Source organism: Euprymna scolopes, chromosome 27 (assembly GCF_053919585.1).
Source record: "Euprymna scolopes isolate OS-2025 chromosome 27, ASM5391958v1, whole genome shotgun sequence".
NCBI lineage: Eukaryota > Metazoa > Mollusca > Cephalopoda > Sepiida > Sepiolidae > Euprymna > Euprymna scolopes.
This window is the reverse complement of record NC_136508.1, coordinates 65,110,471-65,121,721: the sequence shown is the minus strand read 5'-3', so window position 1 is coordinate 65,121,721 and position 11,251 is coordinate 65,110,471. Positions and strand designations below refer to the sequence as shown.

General features: G+C 33.7%; 1 protein-coding gene across 1 annotated transcript in view; it reads left to right on the top strand.

Moving 5' to 3' along the window:
* The window catches only part of LOC145248880 (protein sel-1 homolog 3-like), a 209,500-nt gene that overhangs the window by 157,171 nt on the left and 41,078 nt on the right, over positions 1 to 11,251 (top strand). Inside the window, exon 17 of the mRNA XM_080110638.1 lies at positions 9,824 to 9,997. Coding sequence (XP_079966764.1) covers positions 9,824 to 9,997 — 174 coding nt within the window. The remainder of the gene's footprint in view (positions 1 to 9,823; positions 9,998 to 11,251) is intronic.

Genomic DNA, 11,251 nt, shown 5'->3' with positions numbered 1-11,251 from the left:
TTCTATACTTTCACCTAACAATTTAATAAACAAAAGATGGTACTTATGCAGAGAAGATACCGTACTGAAATAACGCTATTATGAAAGCCATTCTTAACATGGGAAAGGGAGAGTGTTCTGTAACTATTTTATATTTTCACCTAACAATTTAATAAACAAAAGATAGTACTTATGCAGAGAAGGTACCGTGCTGAAATAATGCCGTTATTTAGAAAGCTATTCTTAACATGGGGAGGGAGTTTATCATCTATTCTAAAATATGAATGCTTTTTCTTTATTAAAGAAATTGGGTACTCGTGCACTTATTCATCCGTGCTGAAATAATAACGTTATTATTTAAAAAGCCATTCTTAACATGGGGAGAAGAGGGTGTTTTGTAACTATTCTGGACTTTCACCTAACAATTTAATAAACAAAAAATAAACTTAAGCAGACAAGGAACAGTACGGAAGCATTAACATTATTTAGAATACAATTGAATGATAAAAAAAACAAAACTTTAATTAAACTTGGAAATACGATTTAAAAAATAGTACGCATCGGTAAGTGCATTAGCACCATAAATTTGTCTAATTCTTAATTTCTTATGTTATTGGAAAAAAAAAAAAAAAAAAAAAGGTAAATATGAGGAATCACTCCACCCTCGAAAATTCCTTTAAAATTACCACTCTTAAAGGTTTTCGGGGTCGCTGAAAACGAAAATAACCTTTATAATTAAGGCAAACGAGTAGTTTCCAAGATATGAAGAAATGTTAGTTTAAAAAAAGTGAAGGATCACTTTTCCATAATAATTTAACGTAAAATGATCACCCACTTTGTGGCCATGATATTTGGGGTGGGGGCTTTCTTTCTACCCTTGGAAAATCCTTTAAAATTACCTGCTTAAATTGGTTGGAGGGGCGGGGGGGGGGTCGGCCGCCAACCCCCTCCCTCCACACACAGAAAAATGCCCCTCTCTCAGGTGGCCAGAAAGTGGGTGCTCATTCTAAGTTAAATTTAAATTGAAAAGTGATCACCCAGTTTTCGAAAAAGTAATTTCTTCATATCATGAAAACTTTCTTTTTGCGACGGAAACGGTTTGCAGATTCGTTTTTAGTACACTGAAATCTACAATAAAATATTTCGTTATATACGAACATGAGACGGGCCTTAAAAGTAAAATAATACCGGATTTTTTGGGCAGATTTGCCATTTAGTTGTATAATATACTCAAACCAGGTAATCACTAAAAGGGACTCTTAAAAGTCGTTACCTGTATCGATCAAAATTTAAAACCACTGGTTATATGTCAGCCTACATCAAAGTAACATATATTGAGTGAGTTCCTAACAGTATTTTGTATAGTTTTTTAGTTTGAACTCATTTTCCCAAAATTTCCCCAAACTTAACGTGTTCGATACAGTCTGCCGCCATTTGTATTTTTCAAATATACTGATAAACACTGCATGTTTTTGAACTGATTAAACATTATACATTACATAAAAACACTACAATCTTATCCAGTTAGGTAGAACATTTATTTTTCTTGCCTTTTGATAACGTTTATTTGTTATATATTCATTTTTTGACAACTTCTTTGTATCTGTTAATACAAACCCTTTTTATTTAATGTAACGTTTAGTCAGCTTGAAAAACAGTGTTTATCTGTGTATTTGAAAGATACAAATGGTGGCGGACACTGTTGATTATGTTAAGTTTGAGAAAGTGAGTAAAAACTAAAAAACTATACAAAATACTGTCACAAACCCACCGATTATGTCAGCCTATGTTATGGTAACATATTCGGTGGGTTTTTGGCACTGTATTGTATAGTTTTTAGTTTTCAACTTCATTTCCCAAACTTAACGTATTCAACAGTCTGCAACCATTTCTGTTTTTCCAGCTGATTAAACATTTTACCTTACATAAAAACACTAAGCAATTATCCAGTTAGGTAGAAATGTAACTTACTTTACCTTTGCTTTCATTTGTTTTTGGACAACTTTTTCGAATCTGTGTATAGTACCCCCCCCCCATCACTCAAATATTAATTACTAACTCACATTTTTGTATACAGAAAAAAACAAAAAACATTTAGCGTTTCAACGTTAGCTTTATCCACTGATTGTTGGTCGAGCCCAAGCAATGATTGACGGTAATCCTGAGGATCAGGATCCAATTCTGCAAGAGTACCATTTTTTTTCAGAGTGGATTGCTGTACTAAGAATAGAAGAAACATGCATTTTCTCTTTTTATTAGAATTTTCCATTACACCAAATTTAGCCACAGCAACGCGTGGCAGGGTACAGCTAGTATATATATATATATATATATATATATATATATATATATATATATATATATATATATATATATATATAGCCAGTAGAGTTTAGTTTCCTAGAAGTACATCCAATGAAACAACATGTGTCTACCAAAATAGTGCTCAATGAGTGAACAGAGCAGGTATATTAATTTTATTTATACAAACATTAATGGCTACATATGTGCATACATGTTTCTGTAATCACCCACGTTGGGGGATTACGTCTTCAGGCCAAGAATTACCGTCGAAAGTGATATTTCCACCAAATACATTTTCCTATTTCGTTTATCAAGTTAGCATGCAACCTGGGTAGGAGTCATAAAAAACGGTAAAAGGATGAGTGAGGTCTTTGAAGATAATAAGCACCTTTTTTCTATTCCCCTTCCCGCTCCAACCTAACTCTTGGTTTTTATGGCATAAGGTACTTGAGAATTTAGTTTTCTTGTCTTGGAGTCTGTAAGTTAAGAACCTTAGCGATGGTCAACTAAGTAATGTCTCCGATGAGGATTTGGATATCATTATGAAATGCCGCACAACTGTCCTTGTCTATAACGGAGAACAATGGGCAAAAAATGGGCAAAACGACTTTTTCGGGGTATCAATGGGATCGCTGGACTCTGCAGAGGCAACAGATCTCGTTGGACTTTATATCATTTATAATTTAACAAAAGATAATATTATTGATAGAAGGGACATGGGCCTATATCGTGATGATGGGCTCATAATAGTGAAGAATGCTACAAGTGTTAAATGTGATCAGATTAGGAGAGCAATCCATAGGGACATGAAAGATTTTGGCCTAAAACCAGAAGTTAATGCTAACTTAAAACAGGTTAATTTCCTTGGCGTTACTTTAGATCTGGATTCGAATACTTATAAATCATATATGAAGGATAATGCCAATCCTATTTATATACACCCACAGTCTAACCATCCACCATCCATTATTAAACATATACCATTATCTATTGAAAGTAGAATAAGTAACAATTCATCTAATGAAGTAACTTTCAATGATTGCAAAGCTATTTATAATACAGCACTTAAAAATAGTGGGTATAAGGACATAGAGATAAAATATAAAGTAACTAACACTAGCACAAATGGATCTAGAAATCGTGGTAGGAAAATTATTTGGTTCAGAACCCCCTTTAATATTATGTTGAAAACAAAACTTGGTACAAAATCTTTACAACTTATTAACAAGCATTTCCCACCAAATAATATATTACATAAAATACTTAATAAAAATACATTAAAATTAAGTTATAGCTGTAGTGATAACTTAGAAAGGATTATAAAAAAGCATAATGGAAGAATTTTAAAGACGACTAATAGAGAAGATGAAAATAATAGTGCAAACACTGCGGTGAATAAATGTAACTGTAAAAAGCCTGAGGAATGCCCAATAAAATATGAATGTCTGCCCTCATCAGTGGTATACCAAGCTAGGATATTCCCGGTGGTGAACCCAAGGGACGAAAGATTCTACATAGGGAGTACCCAAATGACTTTCAAAAATAGATTCTATGGACATACACGCTCGATGAGTAATCAAACATATGAAAAGGACACTCCTTATCGTTATATTACTGGAAATTAGTTAGAGAAAATAAAAAATCTAGTATAGAATGGAAGATTATTAGGAGGGCCAATACTTGCCACTCATTGAACTCACCATGTCCATTATGCTTATCAGAAAAACTTGAGATAACTAGGTTTAAAGACAGAGAAAAATTATTAAATATTAAAAAAGAAACTGCTATATCCTGCAAACATTTCAGAATACACGCACTTAAAGAACTCTAAATTAGTAGACTAGAACAACTATGAGTACAACTAACCCCCATCAAATAACCCCCGTCACAAAGAGGATAAGTGAGGTCGCAACTATGATCATACCGGTATGGGTTACGTAAATCGCTTAATATTCTACTTCATCGAGCAGTTATGATATTACTAACCGAAACAAGTACCTGTATGAAGGTATATTTGTAACCAAACGAGTAATAGATTGTTTTTGAGTGAACCTCGTAATAATGTATGCATATGGATATTTTTGGGTGTGTGCATGTATGGATATAGGATCTTTATATACCCGGGTAGGAAAAGTAATTTATAAAAAAAAAAAAAAAAAAAAATGAAGAAATATATAGATGAAAGAAAGTAAGGAATGAAGGGTGAATGAAAGAAAAGGGGATAAGGAAATTAGGGTGAATAAACAAAGATGAAGGTAAGTACTACAATATATAAGCTTGTATACTCGGTTTGTATAACCTAAATACTCTGACTTCTGTCATGTGTCATTATATATTATTATTGTATCGTGATACATCTTATGTATATCTGCCTTACCATCGAAAGAGTGTTTGCTTAATATGAGGATAGGCCTATGAACTTCATGCTGAATTCAATATAAACTTTTACGTAGTGTAAATTTTTACGAAAAAAACCTATAACCTAGGAAAATGTAACAAGCGGGTGGGGCTATGAAATATAACTATGCGTGTGGAGTTTGATAGAAAAAGGGAATTTATATGGTAAATGTATTCATGTCTGTTTCTACTTTAGATGTATCATTTGGTGGCAAGGTACAGGTGTATATGTATATGTCTATATTTGTGTGAGTATGTATGTATAAGTGTATTTTATGTATGCATGTATGTTTGTATATTTATATATATGTGTATCTATATATCTATGTGTATGTTTGTATATGGATGTATTTCTGTGTGTATTGTATGTAGATTTATGTATATGCATATATATTTCTGAACTATTAGAATAGGCTGCCTCGTATATGATTGTTGTAACAATATAGACTACAAGAATGTATGAATGTCCGAATTTTGTTTATATATATGTTATATGTGTATGTATATGTGTGTATGTATATATGTATATAGATATATATGTATGTATGTGTGTATGTGTATGTGTGTTTATATATATATATATATGTACACCCGTCTGGAGTGTGGTAGCATACTATTGCATGTACGAAGGGGTTACCACGCTGCAGAAGTAAAGAAAAATGCTATTATTCGTCTCTGTATGTCTGTAATGTGTGTGTGTATATATGCGCGGGTGTGGCAAAGTGTAGGCATTTATAAGCATATTGATATATGTATATAGGTGCATGTGGGGTTTAGATAACTTTCGTGTTTTATATTTATTCATATTTTGTTTGTTTATTTGTTTTAATTTTATTTTATTTTATTTTTATTTAATTTTATTTATTTTTGTTTTGTTTTATTTACCTTAATGTAATTTATAACTCTATTCCTGCGTAGTTTCAGAGTTATTGTCTAGTTTCAGTATGTGTGTTGTGAAAAAAAAGCGTACAGCATGGATTCGCTTTTCGATATACGTATTAATGTGTGTGTGTGTGTGTGTGTGTGTGTGTGTGTGTGTGTGTGTGTGGCGGTGTCTGTGTATGCGTGTGTTGTATGTGTGTTGCATGTGTGTGTGGGTGGATGTAGATTAAAAGGCACCGGTCAGTACTTAGTTGACCATCGCTAAGGTTCTTAACTTACAGACTCCAAGATAAGAAAACTAAATTCTCAAGTACCTTATGCCATAAAAACCAAGAGTTAGGTTGGAGCGGGAAGGGGAATAGAAAAAAGATGTTTATTATCTTCAAAGACCTCACTCATCCTTTTACCGTTTTTTATGACTCCTACCCAGGTTGCATGCTAACTTGATAAACGAAATAGGAAAATGTATTTGGTGGAAATATCACTTTCGACGGTAATTCTTGGCCTGAAGACGTAATCCCCCAACGTGGGTGATTACAGAAACATGTATGCACATATGTAGCCATTAATGTTTGTATAAATAAAATTAATATATATATATATATATATATATATATATATACAGCTAGTATATATATATATATATATATATATATATATATATATATATATATATATATATATATATATATATATATATATATATATATATATACTAGCTGTACCCTGCCATATATATATATGTTGTTTTGTTTTGGTTTTAGCGATATGTTTTGAATGAATTCAATTATTTACGAAAGTGCATTCTTACCTAAATGCGAGTTGGGAATAATTTTCCCTTTTAACCAATTTGGTACCCCCACATGGGGAGCGGTAGTTTACCGACCCCTCGGCATTCATTCCTAATTTGTTCACTTTTGTAGGTTTTCGGGTACTTTGAGAACGAATATGGCATTTATTTTTTGCGCAAACGAGCAATTATCCATATTTGAAGACATTCAGTGTCCAACCTAATCACGGTTGTTTTTGCTGGCGGCCATCTTGTTTCCCATTTAGGAAAAAAGCGCCAAAAAAAAACAGCCGAACAGAGCCAAAAGAGCCAAAACATGGCCTCCTAAACATTTTTCAGCTTCAATGCCGAAATGACCCACCCCCACCTCACCGCACACTTCCGGATATTTTTCCGCTTCCCGATATCGAAACGGACAATCTTTTTTTCACTTTCGTAATGACATTGCGGCCGCCACATCACACCCGCTCCCGCCACTCCATGGAAAAACGGTAAATTAAACTGCAGAAGCACCTGTTAAACTACACAAGTTCTATAATTGAATACCCCCCCTTCACCCAAAAAAGAACGGAAAACATAAAATATGCTTTTGTAAACAGTTCGTAAAAACTTAATTTTTTTTTAGATCAATTAAAAGGGGTTAATACCATGCAAACCATAAATTTGCAACGGATTTTAATTTATTTTACTGATTTTAATTTGTGTTTTTTTTTTTGTTTGTTTGTTTACGTTCTTTCCTTTCGCTCAAGATATTTTGGAATTCATCACATCCCCCTCCAACAAACCTTACTTTGTTTTGCGCCAACGCCGATGGTTGGGAGGGGGGTTCCAGTTACATGTGGCATATTTCACTTCTTTTGACGTTTTTCCGTTATTGGAAAAACAAGATGTCCGCTATTAAAAATGATAAGGATTACGTTGGATACTGAATGTCTTCAAATATGGATTACTGCGTGTTTGCGCAAAAAATAAATGCGATGTTCGTTCTCAGCGTATTCAAAAACTTATAAACGTCGACAAATTAGAGGTGATATATATATATATATATATATATATATATATATATATATATATATATATATATATATGGAGTGTTATGTATATTATATAGTAGATAAACATATCAAAAACCAAGTAGATATAAGAACAAAAACATATAAATCAGAACCAGGATATTTCAATCGATTCAAATGAACGGAATCGTTTTGTTTACTTGAGCTTTATTGAAAAGAACCATCGTAGTTTGGAATGCAGAGAAACGTTTATGAGGGGGATGTAAAGTTGATGTGTGAGAAGCGGAGGACGTGGAAAGATGTAAGACGAAGAAAGAGTTGAAAGCTGATAGTTGATGTGGGCTGTATGCGCTGGGAGGAGTAGTCAGTCAGGTATGTAAAAAAAAAAAACGAATTGTTGGATGGAAGGCAAAAAGGACATGGGCAAATAAAGCCATGCTAGCGAGAGTTGAATTCATTCCAAAATTTAATTGTTCATTTTTTTTTTTCAACAGCATCTTTTAACTGTGATATCAGAAATGTTAAAAAAGAAACAGCACTGAGGAATATTATTTGTGGATCGTTAAATTATGCAGGATTTAATCAAACGTCTTAATTTTATGTCATGTGCGAGCTCAATAGTTACAGCTTTTTGTGTATCAAAACAGGGATCATTAGGAAGCATCTGTGTAACAAGTGAGTTCAAATTGTCCCCAAGCTATTGTTTTTCTACATTCGTTTCTTTAGGGGATGTTGCGTCACTCCGATATAGAATTTAGAACAGTCGTAGATTTTTTTTTATTCATTTTATTTATTGTGGACTGTTATCCTCATTTTTCACAACGTTTCGGCCAACTATTCCTCTGGCCTTCGTCAGATGGTAACTGCAACGGGATAGGAACTCTGAATCTCCTAACTGCATTCTCAGGAATTACTGCCTTCCATAGTTGTTTTTTGTCTCATCCCGTTTTGGACAACTAAGCCTCTGGCCGGCTTTAGGTAGGATTAAAACCACTATTTTCAGACAATACTCACCTGGAACCGTAGAAATTCAACGTCAACTATGGAAGGCAGTAATTGCTGAGAATTCAGTTAGGAGATTCGGAGTTCCTATCACGTCCCAGTTACAATCTGACGAAGGTCAGAGAAATAGTTGGCCGAAACGTCGGAAAACAACAACTAAAAGATGAGGATAACAGTTTGCAATCATTAAACGAATAAAATAATTCTCATCTCAATAAACATTCCAATTAATTAAATAATATATAGTCATAGAATGGTATTGTGTATAGCCTCACCTGATCATCGGATCGCTGTCTTATGGTTTTGGTTTATGTTTAATAGTGAATGAAATGGATAAACTGGCTCTGTAATCGTATGTGTCTAACGTTACACACGTTTACACACGTAGACCCAGCACGTTGTAGCAGAGTACGTCGCAAGGAACATAAAACAAGTAATAACTTGATACCTTTTTTTTGTAAGAACGACGTTTATTTTCTCATTCTCCCACCACGCATGATTTATTGTTACAGCTGTGACATCACTTACGTCTCTAACGTGATCTCGAACGTTCTTTCATTCCGTGCTTAACGAATCTCCTGTGCTCGTCCTCTTTCTCCTTTTTATATACGTTTTCTTCTACCGGTGAGGTCATTTTGCAGGGATGTGTATGTATCTGTCCGCGCTACGTTACATGTTTATGTGTTTGTAATGGTGACATTTTTAAATATGAGAAGGCGGGTTCTCTTGACTTTTAAAAAAAATTTACTACTGCAATGGATCCAAATATTCTTTTGTATTACAACACCAAAAAAATAAATGAGTTCAAAATAGACTTCGTAGCCTCGTAGGAGATGTCCTTTTCTCTTCCTTGCAACCTCTATCTCACAGAAGAGATGTTGCAAGTTTGTCTCTGATGTATCGTTATTTTCATGGAAAGTGTTCGACTGAGCTTCGATCTATGGTCCCCCCTCGCCAAACTTTCACAAGAAACACTCGTCTAGCTGTACACACTATCAATAATTCCCCCCCCACTCTTTATCTGTGCCTAAACCTAAACGTAGATTCCATGAACAAAGCTTCTTTCTTAGAACTGTACGCCTGTGGAATTGTCTTCCGTTTTCCTGCTTTCCGGCTGACTACAATATGGTTGTGTTCAAGTCTAACGTAAATAAGTTCTTGATGAGCCGTTCTATATAAGTTATCAAATTTACCAAATTTTCATTACTAATAATAACTATGTTGTCCAATTTCTACTGTACACTCTTTAACCCTTATCCTTGAGTGGCCTCTTGGCCTTGATAAGTGGTGATGCCTATGTAAAAAAAAATAAAATTAAATAATTAAAAAAAATCTTTGTATGCAAAAAAAAAAAAGTTTTATTAAATTCACATGACATTTCATTGTACTATATACATTTTTTTAATCCACTAATAAATAAATACAAGATTTCTATTCTTTTCTGTTTTTCTTTTAGAGAAATCCACAAGCCTTGAACGCCCTTGGATGGTTCGCCCTTGAAAAAGACAAGAATTACAGATTAGCCGCTAACTACTTTGAACAGGCGAATAGGTTAGGCAACCCAGATGCGGCTTACCATCTCGGACACATGCATTTCAGCGGGATTTATCCAAACAGACAGGCAAATGCAGTGAGTCCTATTCTATAATTTTCATACATCTTCTCTATCCCTCTCTATCTAAATAAAATGAACTCATTTTTTCTCGTCTGATTTTGACATTAATAGGATTAAAAATCAAGATATTTCATGCAAATATAATATGCACAAACGGCAGAACAATATCTGAGGTGTGTTATAGGCTTATTATTTCTCAAATTCCTCGATAATCTTAGATTTCTATACTTTTTCTGCTGAGAAGTCACGGCCAAAATCGGTTAAGATCAATGGAAGTGGTAAAATATTTTCTCTCTAATAAATTCTCTCTCCCCCTGCCACCACTTAACACCGTTTGGGGATCGTTCACAAGGTACAGTTGAGAAGAGAACACCGGTTTGGCTTCGTAGTTCTTTCATGTGAAGTTATTTAAAATCACTAAACTAAGCTGCAGTGCTCTGTGGCGTAGTGGTTAGCGTGCTGGACAATTCACATTATATTTTCACGTTCGTGCCGACCTACCGTAGTCGTTTTTTTTTAAAAATTTTTTTATTTTTCCTAAACAATTGGAATGGACTTTTCTTGGTGGCCGAACTGTTAACGTTGCAGATGTTTTTTTTTTTTTGTTTTCTTTCACACTTTATTTTCTTACTTTTACTCATGACTCCGGGTTTGATCCTTCCTACTTACCTACCATAACATTTTTTAAAACTCCCCCCCGCGTCCCGGAAACAAACACTCGGGCAACGCCGGGTACCCCCGCTAGTGTACGAATAAAGATCGTCTCTGCTGCCATTAGGGTTTGAACTGAAATCTATAGATAATGAAATATATAAGTTTGTTTATTATGAATAGAAATAACGTGATGGCTTCGTGTATTCATTACGGTTTTTATCTATAGCGTGAACTTCGATACTAAATTAAAGAGTCACTTGTTTTATTATAATTTACTAACGTTGCTATGATACTGTGATGATGAGGTTAATTTTGATGTCCCAGATTTTTATTCTATTTTATCTGATTTTCTTTTCGGACAACTTAATATTTAATGGCTTTCTACCTCCGTAGATATGCATTGGCTAGAAACGCAGGTTAATTTTCGTAGGCTGGTTTAATATATATATGTATTTTTTCTTCTTTTTTTTTCTCCGTTCTACAGCATATGTTCTAGAGTGCCTCTTTTGTTTTTTTTTTTTAGGGGGGGGGTCACCCTGTATATATATATATATATATATATATATATATATATATATATATATATATATATATATATATATATATATATATATA